This window comes from Candoia aspera, chromosome 2 (assembly GCF_035149785.1).
Source record: "Candoia aspera isolate rCanAsp1 chromosome 2, rCanAsp1.hap2, whole genome shotgun sequence".
NCBI classification, from domain to species: domain Eukaryota; kingdom Metazoa; phylum Chordata; class Lepidosauria; order Squamata; family Boidae; genus Candoia; species Candoia aspera.
The window spans coordinates 31,724,921-31,748,309 of NC_086154.1; the positions used below are offsets into that span (position 1 = coordinate 31,724,921).

At 40.8% G+C, this 23,389-nt stretch overlaps 1 protein-coding gene across 1 annotated transcript in view; it reads right to left on the reverse strand.

Moving 5' to 3' along the window:
* The window catches only part of PDZRN3 (PDZ domain containing ring finger 3), a 217,414-nt gene that overhangs the window by 4,965 nt on the left and 189,060 nt on the right, over positions 1 to 23,389 (reverse strand). Inside the window, exons 6-7 of the mRNA XM_063291596.1 lie at positions 3,267 to 3,365; positions 1,273 to 1,335 (exon numbers count right to left, since the gene is read on the reverse strand). Of these exons, the coding sequence (XP_063147666.1) occupies positions 1,273 to 1,335; positions 3,267 to 3,365 (162 nt within the window). The remainder of the gene's footprint in view (positions 1 to 1,272; positions 1,336 to 3,266; positions 3,366 to 23,389) is intronic.

The following is a 23,389-nucleotide window of genomic DNA, read 5'->3' on the forward strand; positions in this document are numbered from 1 at the left end:
CCCCCAAAGCCACGGATCAAGGTAACTGCTTTTCAGCTCCTTTTTGAATCTCTAAAATGGATAGAATTTACCTCACACCCTCTTCCCATATTCTTTTCCTTTGGTTCACCAGAATAACCAAGCAGCTACAGTGTTTAAAGTTAAAAAAAGAAAAGAAAAACAGCAGTGCATGTTTTAGGAGCATCGTAATGTGGAATGAGCTGATTTTCCATGTCAAGAAAAGTCTAGTTTTAAAACTTTGCCTTGGAAAGATAAATACCTCTTCTTGCCACATAAACTTTATTGCATCAAAAAGTAATGTGACATTTGGGATTCACGGGACTGTTGTGAGGCTGAATAAAATAAGGATTATAAATCTCTTTGCCTGCTAAAAGTGCTATATGATGGCAAATTCAATAACATTACACCAGTGTTAGGAGACTGTTGGATTATCCCCTGAGGTAGTTTTTCACAAACATAATGCTGTCAGGTAACACTTTGCCTTTCATGGTTGATCTATGAGAATAAATACAACTGCATTTGGCCTAAAACGGCTAGCATCTGGCCTTTCACCAGGAGACTGTTCTGGTGGGATTTATCCTGGGGGACTTTCAAAACTTGATCGGTAAAAGCTAGACTGGGGAAGCTGAAAAAAATCCCAGAAGGCAGCAACGGCAAACCACTTCTGCCAAGAAAATTACATGGACATGCCCATGAAGTCACCAGAAGTGCAGTTCATCTCAAAAGAAACTTTAATCTCAGTGGCTCACAAAATCAGTATGGGAAGAACCATACAATCCCTCAAAAGCTAGTTCTTCCAACAGGCTTGGGGATCCCAGGGAAATAGGGCGTCTGCGAGGTGGCTGCACTGTGTGTAGGATGCTGGTCCATTCTCCCATGGTCTTATTTACATCTCTTTTAAATTAAATTGTTCTTAAATTGTTCAAATTGTTGTATTACACTGTTGTTTTATATCTGTTTTAACGGATTGTTTTATTGTATGCCGCCCAGAATCACATCCGTGAGATGGGCAGCTATATAAATTTGATACATAAATAAATAAATACAAATGTTAAAGTAGAGTTTCACATAATAGGAAAAATGCTTGGATTAGAAAGTCAGCCATAGAATCTCACTGGGCGATTTTGACCCAGTCGCTATCTCTCAGCCCAATGGGCTTACTTCTCTGGGGAGCATTGGAGTAGGGCATACTATGCATACGGCTTTGAGCTCCCGGGGGAAAGGTAAAATATAAATATAAGCAATAAATAAATACAGATTTTGCAAGCTCACTTGAATTATGCGATCACCCTCTCTGATGCGGCCATCCTTTGCAGCAATGCTGTTTGGATCAATCTATCAAAAAACAGAAAGCAGCTATTCAACTTTATTCCCATCCATCCAGCATGTGCTTTTAACAATTAACAAATATTTATTCTCCTGCCTCAGGGTAATGTCATTTTTAAACTGGGTTTAATAAGTTTAAGTACATCAATTGCTGATTTCCTAGACTGGATTGGTTTATAATTCCAGCTCTGTGGGTAGAATTTAATCATGATTCTTACAGACCAGGTCAGGCACTCCTATTTAATCACCCACTGTATCTTAGGCAGGCATTTGCTTACTTGGGCAAATGGCTAAAGTACAGTCTACATTTTTTCACATTTGAATATTGCACCTAAAGAGGGTCTGGGAAGCATTCAGCTGCATACGTTTACAATCTTCTCAACAGTCAGGAATCCTGGTAGAACAACATACACAGTTGTGGGAGAAGACTGCTGTGGCATTTGTGCCCTGAATTTTTCTCCCAGTAACATCTACCTGCCTGATAAAATCTAGTAGAGTATTTTATACGTCCCCTTGTACCTTCTCGGTTGCCACCCTTCAGGGAAAAGTATCCCTACCACCACCATTCAAACAACCCCTTCTTTCTTGGCCTTTAGGAAGTTACTGATGAAAACTGTTCTGTTTCATCAAGCCACTGGGGCTGGTTCATTCTAACTATTCCTCCTGAGAAGGAATTGGTTTTGTTCTTCTGAATATGTCTCACACTTTTATGTTGTCATAATGCATTACTTTGTTTTAAATTTGACTTGTGTCCCAACTATATGCTGGAGAGTTGTACTAGACTGGGGTGATTGGAATAAACTGTAAGCCCTGCAGATATATTAATATAAATTCAGTGACCTCCCTATTTAGATACCACACCATATATGAAAAACTTTTTGTAACATTTACATTGTGAGGACAGGTTGCATGTATGCCCATATTTTCAAACACATTTTAGTCCTCATGAGAAGCAGGAAAGCACTTGCATAGGCCTTGGGTGTTGTCTTGTATTAATAAATGAGCCATGCCGTATTTAAAACACACACACACACACACAAAACTTCAATTGCATGAGGCTTTCAAAGTCCTGAAAAAATTGATTTGTTGGCATGATTTTGTTCACTGAACTTATTTGTAAAATAGTTGCATTTAGCCTCTGCAGTGCTTAACATGCCTATTTTTGTTAATACTTCTACCCCCCGCCCCCATCCCCATCCTCTCACAAAGCAACTGAAAATTTCAACCCTACTTCATCCATGCTTCCTTGGTCTTTGCAGGCTGAAAGCCAGTGAGAAAACTTTATGTGCCTCTATACCCAGCAAATATCAAATTATGTGTTTGCATTTCATTAGCTTCAGACCTCAGCACTTACAATTCCGCACCTCATTCCAATGCCACTATGAAAACGTGCTAACTTAGAATAACATTTCATGCATTTCATGAAGGGGGATTGAGAAAAATATTTATTATTGGTTAGGGTCCCACAAGACTCTTGATCTTTTTTTCTGCAACAGACTAACAGGCAACCATTACAAATTAATTGTGGCATACTGAAATCAATGGGGCTTAAATTAGTTATGACTAATCTCATTATTTTCATATTAACCCACTTCAATAGAAACAACAATACTTTTAGTGGGGACAGTTGACACATTCAATTACGAAGTCATCAAGTAATGGGAATCCAAGCAAACCATGAGTAGGGCCCACAGGCATAGGAGTCTGGTGTTTTCAACGAGAACAAATGAATTAGTTATTTATATAATTAAAGTAATCAAAAAACAGAACAAATTGGGAGATGGCAAGCAGCAAGGAAAACACCCATGTGCATGTTGGTGACTATGGAAATAACCTTAGGAAGCCCATCTCTAAAGACAGCATTTCACAATAGAAATCAACCCTGAGAAGGCACAACTTCCCTGCTTAATTTCTTAACGTTTAAGAGGATTTCATCTCACCTCACTGATATAAATACCAATATCATCTTCATCATCAGTTCTGTAGCATACTGTAAGGCCAAACTTGTCCTGGCTGTTCACTCGATGTAGATCCACTTCCTAGAGCAAAGGAACAAAACAAGGTAGAATGTCAGTTTTGTTCTTCAACTAGGTAACAACATTTTGCTTACTGTTTCTTTTTCAATGTTTAAAATGACTGCATTAAGTTAATTTACTGCCCTAGAAGTGATTACGGGCATACAGTCGATACTGAAAGCAATTGTGACCCTTCATCGATATTAAGTCATTTTGAAAATACACTCTTTTATTGATCATATGGAAGAAAAATGGTCTGTCTCTTATGGCATGTCAACACCTGAAAAGCTAAAAGAGTTCAGCTAAAAGACAAGAGCATTTCTAACACTTTTAATTTTAGTGCTGCCACTGTGTGTATACAGAAGATTCCCCCGCATAAGAATTGGATTTGGATTCTCTTCAGACCATATAAATCTTCTGGCTTTAGTAAAGATTTCATGAGCAATAATTAAATTATTAAACGAATAATGAACACTACATGCATTTCTACTAGAGATGCATCTATTAGCATATTTCTTTGGTGATGTGTGAAATATAACTTTGACATAGATTGTGATCCAAAAAATCTTCAAATCATCCAGCATCATTTACATTCCCCACTGAAAGCAGTGTTTAGTTTGAGCCATAAAACCAAGTCCATTATTATATAATTTCATGGCAACTCCTAAAATATTCTCTGGATTTTCTTTTAAAGCAATAACAACTTGGACTACTTCTCAGCAAAATTTCCTATTTTTTGCCGAGTTTGGGCTCCAAAGAACTCAAAATGATTAGCAGCATGTTGGTAAAAAAAAAATGTTTGGAAGCTTCAACAGAAAAGGAGTAGAACAGATGATGTACTGTACAAGATACATAACTTGTGTGATTTTTTTCCAGATTTCATTTAACAACAAAGAATGATTGTAGAAAAAGCTAGAATTAAGTTCAGAACAGTCGTCCCTTTCTAAACCAGTACTGAAAAAAAAGCTCATAGTATTCCTTTCCACAGACAAGCAAGGAAAATGTGCAGAGGACAACTTCTGAAATTCTTTCCAAGAGGTATCTGTATTTTATTTAGTGGAACAAAATAACTTCTTGTGTCAGTGTGAGTTTATGCTTTTCCTCTGCATTGTGCTTGACAGCATGTCTGCACCAGGAAGCATGGGGTGTGCTATGGAGACTCTGTGGTGGGTACTATGATCAGGAGGAGTGAAGAAGCTGGCAGCATTCTGAACCCTTGCCTTTCCCATAGGAATGCTCTGGGGAAATTTTCCTGGATTTTTTTCCTCCAGAGCCCCAAATCTGAGTTTCCCCAACTTCAAACTCTATTTTTCTTCTGCTAGTTCTCCCCACATACCAGATTTCCTCCTGTTCTGTTGTGTCTTCTAATGAACATGCAGGCCAACAGAGCCCTGACACTCTTTCTATAGTTTCTTTCCAACATTCTGTTGCACTGGAAGAATAAGGAAGGTAGGGAAAGCATATGTAGAGTATGGCTTCTGCGATCCTTTCCAACCCATTTAGCAGCCGTGACCATAGGAAGCACCTCTATTTTATTCTGTGTAACAAAGCAACATGTTGCCTCTGTGGGTGTACTTTCTCCCTGGGGACCAACCAGGGAGTATGCACATTTATCGATATGTGTGAGGGTTTAATCAACACGGTACTTAAACATTTCACTTGTGGGTGTTTGTGTGCACATGCACACTGGGAAGCAAAGGGAAGGTTGCATAGATCCCACTCTGAGTGATGTGATGAGGAGCAATCAGCAGCCTTCTGCCTCTCTAACAGGGGTGCACGAAGGGACTTCTTTTCTGCCCATCCCTGTGGATCATTTTTTAACTCGGGTTTTCCTTTGCCAGCTTCTCACTCCACACCAAATTTGGTCCTGTTCCGTTCAGTATTCGGAAAGTTATTGTGCCAATGGATACACAGAGTTCTGAGCCTCTTTATATAATTTATTTCCAACATTTCTTTGGATTGGAAAGAATAAAAAGACGATTGGTATGGTGAATAGGTCTGATTCATTGTTCTTTCACAGCAAGAAATCATGGCTGGTATATGTTTGGGTCAACATTATGGTGCAAACCTCTGAAATTCAATGTGAAGAATTAACAATAGGACTCTTATCAGTTATGAAGCCTACAGGGCTTCATTTATTAATGTGCTATTCTTTAAAGGTGCATTTATTTGTTTATTACACTTCCATACCACTGAATCTCCCAATAGTTTATAATTAACAATTAAAACTAAAACATCCATAGTATAGAAAACACAAAACATCCACAGAAGATAAATACTTAAGTTAAATTTAAACATAATTCTATAGTTTGATGGAACTATTGTCTAGTTCCAAATAATAGCAGAATAGCAGTAATAATAACACCAAAGATTAATTACCAAATGCTCTCTGGGAGATGTCTCATATTTTAGGAAATAAATTAAGGAAGGGGCTGATTTAATTTCTAAGGGATAGGTTATTCCAAAGAATTGGGGCCCTAACCGAAAAATGCCTCTGGCCGTTGGCCACCTTCACATCATAGGGGTGGGGAGCAACCAACAGCTTCTCCTGGGATAATTTATAGGGCAGGTCAGTTTAATATTACAGTTATCCAACTTTATGCTCCAACCACTGATGCAGAAGAAGAGGAAGCTAAGGAGTATTATGGTCAAGTTCAATCTGAAACTGACAAAACAAGAAAGTAAGATGTGCTGCTTATGGTTGGAGACTGGAATGCCAAGTCTGAAATAGTAATGAGGAAAACATATTTGCTCTTTATGACCTAGGAAGAAGAAATCAACCAGGAGAACTACTTATGTCTTAATTGCTAAAACATCCTCAAAACAACCAGAATGACTCCTTTATACATGAACATTGTCACAAGGACTACACAGAAATTGAACTGACTATAGTATTAATACAAGGAGGTGGAAGAATTCAGTTGTAACAACAAAGACATGGCCAGGTGCTGACTGTGGAACAGATCATAAACTGCTCATGTGCAAGTTACAAGTCCAGCTAAGGCAAAGAACAAAGACAACCACTTCCCATGATATGATTTTGAGAATATATCCACCATTTTCAAGGAGAACATCAGGAATCACTTTGAAATCCTGAACCTTAATGACAGGCAGCTAGACAGGCAGCTAGAGGAACTATAGAATGAAATCAAAGAAGTTGTTAAGGATGAATGTGAAAAAAATCACCAAAGACAAAGAAACAGAAGAAAGCAAACTGGATGTCAGGTAACAGATAGCGGAAAATGCCAAAAAGAGAAGAGAAGCCAAGCAAGAAATAGTATTACGATAATATGATTTAAAAAAAACAACCAACCAACCCTCACCACCAAGGAAAGTTCCAACCTCTAAGTGTTAGGTAAAAGGATGTCAGTAGAGATATGGTCACTGGTTCAAAAAAGATCAAACAAAGTTGTAAGAAGTATATTGACATTTCTATATAGTAGGGATGTCAAAATCCAAGATACTTTAAAAGATATTCCCCATCTTCAGGAACCCCTAATACTTGAAGATACAGTCGATCAATAGTCCATGCTTTACCAAGTAGATGACTACAAATATTCGCTTCGATTGGTACTTCCTCTACTTCTGATCTTGCAGCCTTGCCTCATTTTCCTCCACTGCCTGGGTGAACCTGATTGAACTGTATTAGCTAATTAAGAGACTCTTATCTGATATAAATAGTTAATTGTAAATAAAGAATTCCTTCTGAAACCTGCCTGGCCATCTCATAGTCCGAACAGGACAGAAAGAAAATAAAAAGGACAACCAGCGGCAAGGAGGATGGATGCATTACAATGGCAATGGTTGCACCAAGAGAAGACCTGAAGGGTCAGGCTGCAGACATATCATCTCAGAGAAGGCCTCTGTGATTGCTAAGGGTTAACTCCTACCTGATGGCACATAATCAATGATTGAATAAAACTTGTTCATCCAGAGTGATATACCAAAAGTCACCTACAGGTGGATTTTTATGCCTCTCCGGTGCTCATCCTGGCTTTCTAGGTGTAATAGCCAAGTGGCTAGAAATCTGAAATATAGCTTCAGATGTACACTAGTGGTGGTACAGTTACTGGATATTGCACTGGAGTCTTGAAGGAAACACAAAGACATTTTGGAATAAGAATAATTTCATATTTAAATTACATTGGGCACAGAAGTAATCTCCTGGAAGTTTGAACAGCCTCTGCTATAACTTCAGATTAGCTGATATCTCTTTTTTCATTTTGTCTCTCTTGCTTCCACCTATTTCTTTTCCATGATAGTTAACTAACACAAAATATAAGAATACTGTACATAACAGAATGATGGAACTACAGTACACTCTTCTATTGCTCTTATAATAAACTTAATAATGGCAATAAATCTATATGGATTTATTTATTTACCACTGAGTTTCAAACTTTGTATTAGTTTTTTTTTCTTTTGGTGTATCCTAATATCACGGATTGTAAATGGGGGAGTTCATGGAATTCCAACCCTTATCATCTCTTTGATTAGTAAATGCTACTTTCTAAAACAATATTATAACTTGCTTATATTCTTAGCATACAGCAACCATAAACCAACATAAAACATTCATAAAGTAGTGAACATTTGGCAGTTCCAGTAGGCATTTGGGTAGATGTAGTAATTTGTTCCCTGGTAGTCTATTTCGATAACTGTTGAGCTGGTTCTCTCCCTGATGTATGGTATATATTTTAAATCTGTTTCTTGCTTTTTGTCGTTTTTATCATTTCTCTGTTTATTTTATTCTTAACATGTAAGCTGCCTAAGTGTTACAGTACCCTGGTGATTCAGGTAGCATACAGGTAGCATACAGATTAATAAATCGAATCAAACAGGATTTTAAGAGATCTCAAATGCACCCTCATATACTTACTGCTTAGAACTGCAATTAAGCAACATTTATTTGAGGATTATTTGAAAGAGCTAGGAGTGAAAAAAGAAGTCAACCGATGTGTATGATAATGGTCTTGAAAACTATTTACACATTCTTACATGTGTGAAAAACACACCCACAGAGTTCAGGTCAAGAATGCTCATTTTTCCTCCTGGTATTAATGCATTATAAGATCTAATAGCATAATAGACTGCCATCCAAGAACCTCTACATGTCACTCACTGGGGAAGACAATAAAACTCACTGATATGAATAATTTATTGGCATGTCTAGATGACAGCTGCCACGATAAGCAACCTCTTGTTATTTACTTGTCAACATGTGTAATTTATTTTGGAAAAAAACCAGAGCAGTAAATGTCAGTGACATTTCAGATGGTATTTAAATGATTTTCAATCAATAGGCATGATTGTGAATGGCTCCACATTTCTCTCATCATGCTTTCTTTTGTTACAGAAAAGTTGAACATCAGTATAATGGAATAAATTTTCCATTATTCTAAGGTTTTGCCTGTATTTTTAACAAAGGGATTGAAGGAGGCTGATCAATAAGGGTGATTAGATAATGTCAACCAAATGCAGTTGCTGGTCACTACTTTAGATGTTATATACCAAAAGGAAATGAAGTCAGTAAAGTCTGGCTTTAATTGATGTTAGGGAAAGGTACTGTAGCTGCCTTGCTATTTAGGCCAACTATAATGTTGTAAGATGAAAGAACATTTAAATTAACAAATGTAACTGAGATTGATAAATAACTTGTTCTATATGTATATTTAATCACTGTGCATTATGTGCTGTGATACACTACAGCAGCCTTCCTCAACTGGTGCTCCGTGAAAGGTTGCTAGGGGTTCTGCAAGAGATCACGACTGGGAAAAATAAAATATTTTTTTGAAATTCACATATCACACAATACTAGTAATCACAGTGGTGGGAATATTTATGTGCCACAACTCAGCTGCCAGCCTGCCACTTTGCTGATGTTATAAACATTGTAAAACTTGGACTGTGTAGGGTAAAAGTAAATTGTATTGTGAAGTTTTTGTATTTTTTGCAATTTTAATGCAGAGGTTCCCTGAGACCTGGAAATCATTCCAAGGATTCCTCCAGAGTAAAAAGGTTGAGAAAGGCTGTGCTAGAGAATGGAATGTATAGCTAACCTATGCACAATGCAGCTTCCACAGAAATTCTGATGCAAACATTCTGGGTGGCAGCAAAGATACGCAGTACATGTGCTATTTCTGAAATGTTCATTTTCTACTAAGTTTGACCCCTGGGTTAAGAAATCATGGGAGGGGGCAAAAGCCACAGGCAAAGCCTGAAACATGTATGCAGCTCTCAGAATGACTCTGGGCTTCCATCCAAACATTGTAGGATCAAGTTCAGGGAAGTTCCTTCCACTGGTAGGAACGGGAAAGGAAATCTCTGTGATATACATGGAACTCCTATGAAAACGAGTAGTTGCTTGGTAGAAGCAAAGCTTCAAAAACATGCAGAGCTATCATTAAAAACTTCACTGTCAACTCTTTTGTTTGCTTTGTTAATGTTATCTGGAATATCACATTAATATTGATAATCACACTAATGTGGATTAAGTTAAAGTATGTGTTTTAGTACTGAAACCAAGTTTTATATTTCAAACACTGGTAATGGTTTGAGTATTTTCACTTTCCTGTATCTCAGCTGATCACCTGTGCTTTTCAGTATGACTCAAGTTCAGCCCACATCACTTCCTCATTCCCTGCTATGCATTTCTGAGAGAGGATGCTGGGGGTAAATCATAAAAGAAATATTAAAACGGACATCAGAAGAAGTGATGCTTTGACAAAAAAAACAACAACCCTTCAGGACAGCTTCTGAACAGGTGTTTATTATCTGGATTTTTATGAGTAATTATATCCAGATTTACCCTTGAGTATAATCGCTTCAGCCCTGGTTAGAAGTAGAATTAATTGGGATTTGATACTACCCTAAATATGATAATTTTGTGTACAGAGAAAGAATAACAGCTGTTTCCTAGTTGTTTGCACTTCAGTAAAATTTTATAATAATTATAAAGCTTCAAGAGTTTATGGATATCAACTCTATTAATCTGAATTTGCAAAGCAAGTTAATTTGTTTTCTTTTCAGCAAAAACCATCTAGATACTCCCTAAAATAGAGTGCTTTACTTGAAAATCTGGTTTTCAAGGAGCCCATCTTGTAATGGCTTTGAGAACGCAGATACGATTGCAGTTTATGCTCAGTTGTATTATATTGTGGTTTTGTGAGTTTTTATGTTTATACTTTATTTCTGTTCTGTGCTTTTAATCTTGTGTTGGCTACCCTGTATTACTGTTCACACATTTGGCAGCCATACAGTTAGTTGAACTAAATAAATATCCAGAGGAATAAAGGGGGAAAAATGTAAATCATATTTGTCTCTGGATCCCCCACCAACTCTTCTGCAAAGATAAGAAAGGGTAAAGGTCATTCCTTTAATGGGGCCAGATGGTTACCTTCCATCAAGTGAAGAAAACAATTTGATATGACAAACTGGAGGATTTATTCTATTGCACATTTTGACATGAAGAGCCTTAGCTCTGAGCCAGAAATCCTCCTTTGCACACTGAAGTCCTAGCAAAGACTTTTGTATGAAATCCTGCTAGCTGACAATAAAGGGACTGGTGGTCTGACATCTATACGAGAAACCATATTCAGGAAAGTTGGTAGAATAATATAGATTAATGGTATGACACAGTACAAATCAGCTTCCTAAACTGCATTTTTAGACTATGAAGAGAACCTATTTGTAGGCTCACTGGAATGACTGGAAAATGCACAATAGCAGTAATCTAATTTTCTCAGTAGTTTGGTATTTTCTAAAGATGATGCATTTTAAGAGCCAGGAATGAGCATTAACATAACTTTGAGAGGTAGATTATACTTGTGTTATAGAATTCTCATAAAACCAAAAATGTACCAATACAGTATGAGATTCCTGAACGTGGAACACAATTGCATAAAATTATTTCGGCTCTGTGCCAACTGCCAACTGATAAGGAGAACTAACAACATGAATACTCATGATATACAAACACTATCCACTGTTAGACAAGGATACAGTAGTGTCCTATAATATTATTATGCCTACAGCTACTCATAAAAGGGACGTGGTGGCGCTGCGGGTTAAACCGCTGAGCTGTCGATCGGAAGGTCGGCGGTTCGAAACCGCGCGGCGGGGTGAGCTCCCGTTGTTAATCCCAGCTCCTGCACACCAAGCAGTTCGAAAACATGCAAATGTGAGTAGATTAATTGGTACCGCTTCGGCGGGAAGGTAACGGCGTTCCGTGAGTCATGCTGGCCACATGACCCGGAAGTGTCCTATGGACAACGCCGGCTCTTTGGCTTTGAAACGGAGATGAGCACCGCCCCCTAGAGTCGGACACGACTGGACTTTACGTCAAGGGAAACCTTTACCTTTACCTTTACAGCTACTCATAACAGTATGATTTCAAAATAAAAGATAATAATGAATTTACTGCTGGCTATGCAAAAGGCAATTTGTGCTCAGCAGATTATTGAACTTTATTTCAGTCAATCCTTGTTAGGGCCAGTTTTAAACTTTATAAAATCTGGGTTATTCTTTCGAAAAGGACACAAAGGATTGCTTGTATTGGAAATGAATTGCCCTCTGGTGTTAATAGGGTTGTAAGGTATTGTGCTGAGAAGGTTCCCCTCATTTTGTAAGAGTCTTTTGTTATTTAAGAGTCTTTTAATAAAGACCCTCACAATTGATGAAAAGAACATGCTTGCTGTGCCCACAGTGGTCTTTTCTGCAGCAAAAATTTGAAGCATGGATGATATGGATACATACATCTGGGGATGCTAATTTAAGCTGAGCTCCCACCTAGATTCCCGTATGCACATTCCTGACCCAAGTAAAATTGTTAGATGTTCAGCAAATATGGTGCCTACATAGTCAGCACCATGAAATTAATCCTGTAATGTTGCCACTAGCTTATACAGACTAAAATCCTAAACAGGCACACAAGGGACCATAATGGGCCTAACTGCTGACTAACGTATAGGTTTGCAGTCGCTATAAAACATTTTATCTTCAACCATTTATATTTTATGAATGCCTGGCAATTGGCACTGAGACTGGGAAAAAACATGGACAAACATGAAACAAGAGTATTGATTTAAAATAAACGTGGGTAAGATCAACCACACACAAGTAGTTGAGCAAAACACATTACATCACTTAATATACTTTAAGTGCTTAAATATGTATTGATATTTACTTGATTAAATTAATTGATATTTGACTAGTTTCTTCCCCTTTAACATTATGGAAATGTGTCAAGACCTGGGCTTAGGGTGGGAAATTGTTCTGAAGAGGGAGCACCCATGTTACACTAGCTGTTGACATCTATTCAATCTTTTGGCAAAAAAAGTATTGCAACTGTAATTTGTTGTTTCATCTTGGGTTTTTTTTTTTTTTGGTTATTTAGATGTACTGTTTTAATCCTGTTACCAGAGAGGGGTTTATGATCCATTTTGAGTCTTCATGGATTTGAGCAGCATATAAAAAAGCATATATAAAGTCTGCGGCTGCTGCTTTGTAATGCCAGGTCAGTTAACAACAAGGCCCCCCTCATTTGTGATTTGATCGCAGATGAGGGGGCTGACCTGGCGTGCATTACTGAAATCTGGCTGGGCCCGGAAAGAGGTGTTCCTCTTTCAGTGATGTGCCTGGCCGGGTTTCGAGTATGGCACCAGCCAAGACCTCAGAGCAGGGGAGGATGGGTGGCTGTTGTCATCTGGGAATCTTTTGTGGCCTTCAGGGGCCATGCTCCACGAGTGACTGGGTGTGAGGCCTGTTTTTCAAGTTGGGTTCTCAGGAAGAGTTGGGACTGTTGCTGCTGTACCAGCCTCCCTGCTGCATAGCAACCTACCTGCCTGCGCTGCTCGAGGCCATCTTGGGGCTGGTGGTGGAGTTCCCCTGGCTTATGGTTCTGGAGGACTTCAATCTGCTGTCCCTGGGGCAGGCCTTGGAGGCAGCTTGGGAGTCCATGACCACCATGGAGGCCATGGACCTGATTCAGATTATTTGAGACCCAACTCAGGACAGTGGACTCACCCCAGACTTAGTATTCTTGTCGGAGCAGTGGCAATGTGATCTGAGAGGAGAAGTACATCTTTTCCCTTTGTCATGGTCAGATCACATTCTGGTGAGCCTGAGATTCTCCTATGCCGCTCCCTTCCACAAGGAGGCAGGACCCATTTGATTGGTCTGCCCCCAGTGACTAATGGACCCAGCTGGTTATACACGAGGATCTGCTGCATGGTCCAGCGGAGGCCCTGGTGGCTGCTTGGAATATGGAAGCGGCCGGGGCCTTGGACAGGATCGTGCCTGTGCGGCCTCTTTATCCCATCGAACCTGACACTCCCCGTGGTTTATGGAGGAGCTGAGGGTTCTGAAGAGGATTAAGAGATGCCTAGAATGCTGCTGGAGGAAGACAAAGACTGAATCTGACCGAACACAAGCTAGAGCCGCCATTAAGGCCTAACTTGTGGCGGTAAGAGCAGCGAAACATCAGTATTTCTCCCCTTTTATTGAATCTCTGAAATGCAGCCCGGCGGCCCTGTTTACGATTAACCGATTCCTTCTGGGGAAAGGGGATTTGGAGATCCACCTACAGGGCCAAGCTGAGGAGTTTTCTGGGCATCTGCAGGATAAGATCGCTCAGATCTGTTCCAAGTTGGACTCTGAGCATGAGGCAGTGTCTGTGGAGATGCCAGGGGAACATTCTTACCCAGTTATCTGGGAACAGTTTGATCCTGTTGAGTGCAAGGAAGTGGATAGGATCCTCTGGACTGTAAACACCACCACTTGCCAATTAGATCCATGCCCTTCCTGGCTGGTGAAGGCAGCTCGGGTGGGGATGTGTGGTTGGGTCCAGGCGATGGTAAATGCATCCTTGAGAGAGCGGGTATTCCTGGCAGCCTTTAAGGAGGCGCTGGTGTGCCCCCTCCTCAAGAAACCATTGCTGGACCCTAGCATACTGGACAACTTTTGCCCAGTCTCCCATCTCCCCTTTTTGGGGAAAGTGGTTGAGAAGCTCCAGAGGATCCTGGATGAAATGGATTATCTAAACCCCTTCCAGTCAGGTTTCAGTTATGGGATGGAAATGGCATTGGTCACACTTATGGATGATCTCTGGTGGGAGCAGGATGGGGGCAGTGAATCCATCCTGGCTCTTCTTGGCCTCGCAGTGGCTTTCGATACCATCAACCACGGTATTCTTTTGGGTTGGCTCAGGGAGTTGGGGGTGGGTGGCGTAGTCTTGTGCTGGTTCACCTCTTTCCTCCAGGGTCAGTCCCAATTGGTGTTGATAGGGAATGAGAGATCCAGCCCGTGGTCCCATTTTTGTGGGGTACCACAGGGCTTGGTATTCTCTCTGCTCTTTTTTAACATCTACATGAAACCGCTGGGTGAGCTCATCTGTCACCACGGGATGAGGTATCATCAGTATGCTGATGATAGTCAATTGTATATCTCCATGCCGGCTAAAGTAAGTGATGCCATGACCACCCTCTTTGAGTATCTGCAGGCTGTGGGAGCCTGGATGGGGAACAACAGGCTTCAACTGAACCCTAGTAAGATGGAGTGGCTGTGGATTAATGGCACCTTGGGTACTAGGAACTTGTCATCTTTAGTGCTAGATGGGGTTGCAGTGCCCCAGACAGACCCAGTGTGTAACTTGGGGGCCCTCTTGGACTCACGACTCCTGCTCGAAGAGCAGGTGGTAGCCGTGGCCAGAGGGGCCTTTGAGCAACTTCGTGTTGTGCACCAGTTACACCCTTTCCTGGACCGAGAGGCCCTTCGAACGGTCCCTCATGCCCTGGTCATCTTCCATATAGACTCTACATGGGGTGCTCTACATGGGGCTACCCTTGAAGAATATCTACAGCTCGTCCAGAATGCAGTCACGTGGGCAATCTTGGGTGTCCCAAGGTTTGCACATGTAGCACCTTTGTTGCAAGAGCTGCACTGGATTCCAGTTTGCTTCCGGGTCCAATTCAAGGTGTTGGTCATCACCTTTAAAGCCCTACATGGCATGAGACCAGGATATCTGAGGGACCGTCTCATCCCTATTACATCGACCCGCCCCATCCGGACATGCAGGGAGGGCATGTTACGGACCCCATCTATAAAAGAATTCCATCTAGCAGGGTCTCGGAAGCGTGCCTTCTCTGTAGCAGCTCCTGCCCTTTGGAACATCCTTCACCCAGTGGTGAGACAGGCCCCCTCACTCCTGGACTTTTGAAAATGATTGAAGACCTGGTTTTGTCAGCAGGCTTGGAATGGGGGGGGGGACAGTCATACCTGGGGATGGCTAGCACCCTAAAGTGATTTTTGATGAACCTATTACACTCATGGACTGATTAAAATCTCTTAGCCATTTCGATTCTATTATATTTCTATTTTTATTGTATTATTGTACTTGTAATTGTTCTGAATTTTAATTCTGTTTTATTGTAAACCGCCCAGAGTCCCCCCATGTGGGGGAGATGGGCAGTGATAAAGTCAAACAAACAAACAAACAAACAAATACATACATACATACATACATACATACATACCCAAGTTAGTTATGTAAGTAGATGGAGTAGATAATGTGAATGGGTTGGGTGGCTGGCTCTGAATCCCAAGTTCTCTATCTGTACTTTGATGTGAGGACTCCCCGAACTACTGGGGATCGATCTTGGGGTGGACATGGAGCATGAGATTCCCAACTGCTTGGTTGTTTCAACACCATTTGGAACGAGGACACGGAATATGATAAAATCCAGAAATTCATGAAACTCCTTGCAGTTGCTCTCTGTGGGAAAACTCTGTGCGTCTTTGGATTTGGTACCTGGCCTGGAGGTTTATAACCTGGGTGAGAGACAGGGCTGGGCACCTGGGGTTCTCCATGCCTCCCTTTCTTCAATGAGAGTGGGGAGGGCAGTAGGGGAGGGGGACAGATGTGGCGTGTGTAATGAAGAGGTGCTTGGCAGCCCACCTGCACTTACGACTGCAGGGGTGCTTCAACTCCCCCACCCACTTATCTCTCCTCCCATCTCTGCCCTTTTGGAAGCCCTGCACCCTGCCTTGTGGGGCAGCAAGCAAACCCCAAACCACATGACTCTGGGGCTGCAAGAAGCTCCTGAGCCCAGCCCAGCCCAGCACAAAATTGCAACTGCCCCAGCCCAGCCATCCCAAGCTGGCCCAGGAAGCTGCAGCTGCCCCAGCCTGCATTTGTTCACCCAGCTGCCTCCTCTCCCAGTTCCCTGCACCAACCTTTCCCCCTTTTTGACCAGGCACTGTGGGCAAAGCAGAAGCGCCTTGCTGCCCTTGCTGACTCCTTTTCAGACCCAGCTTCTCCGGTGAACATTTCCTCCACGTGGCTCCCTTTGGAATGCTGTCTTTGGAAAGTTGTGCTCTCTTCTCAGAGCTTTTGGAAAGAGAGGGCAGCTCTCTGAAGTCTGCACAGACTTAATATTCTGAATCTTGCATATAATAACCAAAAATTGTAGCACTAGTTGAAAATACAGAAGGCAGTGGGAAAGCATAGATGGCAATAGGCTTAAATCTCTAAATCCTTGTGATCTACATTAAAAAGCTGTTCTAAGTAGAACTAGAGTCCCACAAAATCAGTTCCTTGCCGTCTGAATCATGTTTCCTTAAGTAATCTCACTGGAGGAAAAGCTCTGTTTGAATCTATACAATGGTGATTCAAGTGGCAGAAGGTGATTATTTTGCTGTCCTGGCTGCATCTACAAAATGTTGCCCAATGGCCCTCTTTAAAGCATCTCTTTTGGGGAATGATGACTGGGAAAGCATCTTTCTTGGGGAAAGGTGATCACCAAGGCCATCTGAAGGCCACTGTGAAGAATTTTTGTGGCATTTGGTGAATAAAATAACTCAGATTTGAGTGGAGTTGGACTTAAGCTATGATTTGAAGTGCTGGTAAGGTCCTATGTGGCTCCAGACTTCGTTCTTGAGGGATGATCTTGTCCTAAATTAATCTGCCATCCATCCAACCAGACTGAAGATAGTCAACTCCCTCTAGGTCCTGCTCTATAAGACTGCTATTTGACTGGGCCTCAAAAGCAGGCTTTTTCATAGTCTCTCCCACACTTTGGAAAACTGTTCCCATGCAGATTTGGTCAGCTCTGTCCCTCTTGAGCTCTTGGTAAACTTTTAAAACCTATCTGTTCTGCCTAGCTCTGATTGAAGCTTAGGTTCATATGCATATGAGTTTTGTATTTTCTGGTTTTTATTTGGATTATGATATGGAGAGAGGTTTGGTATATTTGAGGTGCTTTTTTCCCCTTCTTTTTTGTGAATGCTTTTTATTTTATGATGAGATTGTTAGCTATCTAGAGCCTTTCAGACTGAGTATCATACTGTGGTAAGCCAGGTTTTGGCCAAAATACAAATGAATAATAAATAATTTTGTAGATTTCATTCAGACACATGGAATAAAACTTGGATAGAATTAGGCAGCCTCAGTCAAATTACTCACAGACCAGATCCAGAGTGCAGGATTTCTCCTTGTTCCTCTGCTCTCAGCTTAATATTCTGAATACAGAAGGCAGTGGGAAAGCATAGATGGCAACATGCTCAAATCTCTAAATCCTTGTGATCCACATCAAAAAGCTGTTCTAAGTGGAACTAGAGTCCCACAAAGTTGTTTCTCATTGTCCAAATCATGTTTCCATTGCAGAAGCTTTTGATAGGCCCTGTCTCCTTAATAATTATATAAGATACAACATTAAAATCTCCATGACATGCTGCTCTTTTTGAATGGAAATGAGGGTTACAATCTGAGGTGTATTGGCAGAGAATAAACCTCACAGAAAACTTACTTCTGAGCAGTCATACACAAGATCTGGCAATGATGAATTTTTTGTTCTTTTACTACTCTTGTATTCTCTTCTCCAGTCCTGGCTTTTTTAATGAATAATGCTCTTCAACATACATGAAGCTACATGTTCTAAGGCTTATTTCCAGTAAGGTAGAAAGAAGCCTTTGTTAAGCTGCTGTTTGTTATCATGGTATCTCTTAGTAAGCATAATCATTTCTTGCTGCCCTCCGTTCCCCCAAATCCATCACAAGCTTCCATGTACCATTAATACACCCCAACTAACTTGCAGGCATGCTTGGGTTTCATAGAAGAAAGTTCATACTACTGTTTATATTTCTTCTTGCCTTGGTCATTTTGAATGAAGCTTCATTCAGATAAGAGATATTATTAGTACATATTGCCATGGAGTCGTTTGTGCCTGCCTTTTTTTTTTTTTTAAGTTTTTCTTTTTAAGACCAATGATAAAATATCTGGCTGAATTCCCTGCAACTTTCCGATCCAGAGCTGCACGTGCTGTGTTGTCTTTAATGGTCAGTTCTTGGCAGCTACTCAATTCTTGTGACTGCTACCCGATTGTACAGATTGGTAGACAATTCTAGTGCATTGCACTGCATTCTAGCATGAGTGACAGTCATTTACACAGGGGACTTGCTGACAATATCCTTTAAGTCATTAATTGTGAGTTAGGATGGCCATAAAAGCCTAGATGATGGACTGGAATTCAGAGGGCGTTTTATGGAGCAACTAGCTCAGGTGGTCTGGTCTGATGTTTTACATCCTTTTCAACATTCCTGCCTAAGTCGATGAAGCAAGTGGCCTGGCGGTCTATTTAAGACAAATTAGTCAATAAGGAAACAATGTAGCTAGAGTTGCCTGAGCATTTTTTACACTCTGAATCTTTCCATTGATCTTTGTCTTCTGGGCTTAGAAAGATTCTCTTTAAACGATTTTAGAGAAACTCCCTTTAATTGGCAAACATGCCCTTAATATCTAGCTGCACACATTAGAGGGCTTTTTTTAGAAAAATAGAAATTTTAGAACTTTTCTGAAGTCAAATTCAACTGAGTAATATGTGCTAGTCAAAGGGCCAGCCATGAAAGCAGCTGCTTGTTTAACTTGTCCTGCAGCTGAATAAGGGCAGCAGGAATTTGTTGCACAGTTGCTAGATCAGGAACGTCTGAAGTATGGCTGGAACTCCTTGTACAGGAAGTGGAGAAAAGCAAAGTATTCTGGAAATCATTGGCCTGACATCTCTAGAAGGCACCAGGTTGGGAAAATGCCAGACAAGAGGGGAACTATACAGATCACAGGGTCATTTTACATGCCTGAAAGGTGATCATCTTCTTTGACATTAGAGGCCCACTGCTTAGCAGGATTACAATGATGCATTTCATATTACACTGATCAAATTACAGTGCTGAAATTGGGTCTTCAAGAGCAACTGTTTCCATATATAAAGAGTATCCCTGGTTTGTCAAAGAAAGCCATTTTTGTCAATTTGGAGATAGGTAGTAAATCTGTCCCTCCTCTGACAGGAGGTGATTTTCACAGTGGTTTGGAAGAGGAGGCTGTGCATTTATTTTAGCATTTTGAAGGGTGGAGGTTTCTTTGTAGTGCCCTCTTCCTTGAATAATGGGGAATGGCACAGAGTGGCCAACAAAAACATGGCGACCGGTTTTGGGCCCCTCCCATAATAATGCTCAACAGAACTGAATATATATTATCATTTTCCTCTTCCCTCTCAGCTCCACTAAGTAGACCAGACCAGGAAATCAACTCCACAGGAAGACTAGAACTACTTTTATTGAGAGTGGCTGTAATAACCGAAACTTGTACTTCTCCCCTCCCCGTATGCCACAGTGAATCAGGGTGGTATCTGCCTGAGTGTAGTGGTATATGGGAATGACCTTGGGAGACAGGAGGAAGAGCCACAGAATAGACAATGGTCAGATAAGAGACAGCTTAACCCACAAAAGCAATGGGAGTGTGGCAAATGTCTCAGAAGGGACCCTCCCTAGTTTCTTGGACTGTAAAGGTGAGGGGGGAGAATTGTACTTTCAGACTTGCAAGATTCTGTTAATGTAACCTTACAATAAAGTTAGTGCTAGTATTTCTGGGTGTGCTTCTTCTCTGGACTACCTCGCAAGGTTGACACTGAGCCATTTCTGAAGATTATCTTGTTTCCCAGGACTTAAAAATGTTTCAGCCCCCTTTGCTTAGATAACTGCATATTTCCATCATGATCTACTCCCTTACTCTCTATATCACCTTAACAAAAAAACAACCAAAAAAGTGAGGAGGCAGAACAAATGCAACCCATGAAAGAGGAAGTCTTTGTGTTTAGCTTAACTCCTGAGACTTCAAGTACACACCTACATCATTTTATTGTCAACACATCAGAAATTGTGTGCTACTGCCTTCTTCTAAGATGTTCTTTGCACTTCTCAATCTGAATGTGAGATTTCCTGGTGGGAACCCACATAATAATTAGGTGCAATACTGCTTAATTTTCTGAGATTAGCCAAGATCATCCAGGTGTGGCCACCCAGCTGGGTGCTGCTCACTATGTGACTTTGTTAAATAGCAACATTTATTTATAAAGAATAATGTAGTCTTCATAACAACTAAAGGTCTCTGGGCAGCCTGCAACATTTATATTTGCTTAATTTAGTTTGAGCAAAAATGTCTGAATCCATATGGATAATGCTTTTGTGCCATTAAACAAGTTAGACCTGATTAAATTATTGCCATGATCCCAATGAGGGCAAAGTTGGACTTTACTATTTTTAGAACTTGTCTTTTTTCCCCCCAAACTGAATTATTTTGGCAGCTTTGTTCTTACTGCATTCTATTGATCAATTTTCTATTTCATACTAAACTTGATTTGTGTTTGTGTGTGTGTATGTGTGTGATAGTGGAGGGGGGCAAGAAAGCATGTTCTGTAGCAAAATGGAGGCCCACCAGGGTTGCTTTCAAACAGAACCACAAGGACTACGAACTCTTTTCTTAAGCTTCTTACCAGTAATCAGTTTTGCTTTTGATACTACATTTCCAAGTGAAAATCCATACATGCACAGAAATATTATAAATGAATGCTCCAGCTTCCAAATTCTATTGCCAAACTTTTTTTTCTTTATCTGAAATAGAGAGTGGGAAATCTGTGCTTGTAAAGCAGCTGAAAACATGGCCTCTAATCCTTTAATTATGTAATATTTAATTAATTGAATAGCAAAACAAATAAGCATTAATTTCCTATTCTTTGTAGTGCAAACTGCAGAACAAAATAGATTATTTAGAAGTATATTTCCAATATGCTCGGATAATGCGAATGCCTAATTTGATTGCAGTAGTAACTGCTTCCTTCAGCAAAGGATCGTTACCTTGTTGTGGTGCTGGAGCTTGAGCACCTCAGTGATGCCATGAGCTAAACCATGAAGGGCCACCCAAGGCGGGAAGGTCATGACAGAGAGGTTAGACTAAATGCGATCCCTGGGGAGGGTAATGGCAACCCACCCGAGTATTCTTGCCGTGAAAACTCAATGGATCAGTACAACCAGAGATATGTCGGTATACCATCGGAAGATGAGACCCCCAGGTCGGAAGATGGTCAAAATGCTACTGGGGAGGAACAGAGGATGAGCTCAACTAGCCCCAGACGTGATGACGCAGCTAGCTCAAAGCCGAAAGGATGGCTGGCGGCCGACGGTCCTGGTGGTGAACGGCGAATCTGATGTTCTAAGGATCAACACACCATTGGAACCTGGAATGCAAGATCTATGAGCCAGGGCAAATTGGATGTGGTTATTGGTGAGATGTCAAGATTAAAGATAGACATTTTGGGCATCAGTGAACTGAAATAGACTGAAATGGGCCACTTCACATCAAATGACCACCAGATCTACTACTGTGGACAAGAGGACCACAGAAGAAATGGAGTAGCCTTCATAATTAATAGTCAAGTGGCTAAAGCAGTGCTTGGATACAATCCAAAAAACGACAGAATGATCTCAATTTGAATTCATGGCAAACCATCTAACATCACAGTGATCCAAATATACGCCCCAACCACAGATGCTGAAGAAACTGAAGTAGAGCAGTTCTATGAGGATCTGCAGCACCTACTGGACAATACGCCTAAAAGAGACGTTATTTTCATCACACGAGACTGGAATGCTAAGGTGGGCAGTCAAATGACACCTGGAATTACAGGTAAGCATGGCCTGGGAGAACAAAACGAAGCAGGACATAGGCTGATAGAATTTTGCCAAGACAACTCACTCTGCATAACAAACTCTCTTCCAACAACCTAAGAGATGGCTTTATACATGGACTTCCCCAGATGGACAACACCGAAATCATATTCACTACATTCTTTGCAGCCAAAGGTGGTGGACATCTATACAGTCGGTAAAAACAAGACCTGGAGCTGACTGTAATTCAGATCACGAACTTCTTCTTGCACAATTTAGGATCAGACTAAAGAGATTAGGGAAAACCCACAGATCAGCTAGATATGAGCTCACTAATATTCCTAAGGAATATGCAGTGGAGGTGAAGAATAGATTTATGGGACTGGACTTAGTAGATAGGGTCCTGGAAGAACTCTGGACAGAAGTTTGCAACATTGTTCAGGAGGTGGCAACAAAATACATCCCAAAGAAAGAGAAAACTAAGAAGGCAAAATGGCTGTCTGCTGAGACACTAGAAGTAGCCCAAGAAAGAAGGAAAGCAAAAGGCAACAGTGATAGGGGGAGATATGCCCAATCTAATGCAAAATTTCAGAGGTTAGCCAGAAGAGATAAGGAATTATTTTTAAACAAGCAATGCACAGAAGTGGAAGAAGACAATAGAATAGGAAGGACAAGAGACCTCTTCCAGAAAATTAGAACCATCGGAGGTAAATTCCAGGCCAAAATGGGTATGATCAAAAACAACGATGGCAAGGACCTAACAGAAGAAGAAGAGATCAAGAAAAGGTGGCAAGAATATACAGAAGACCTGTATAGGAAGGATAACAATATCGGGGATAGCTTTGATGGTGTGGTCAGTGAGCTAGAGCCAGACATCCTGAAGAGTGAGGTTGAGTGGGCCTTAAGAAGCATTGCTAATAACAAGGCAGCAGGAGACGACGGCATCCCAGCTGAACTGTTCAAAATCTTGCGAGATGATGCTGTCAAGGTAATGCATGCTATATGCCAGCAAATTTGGAAAACACAAGAATGGCCATCAGATTGGAAAAAATCAACTT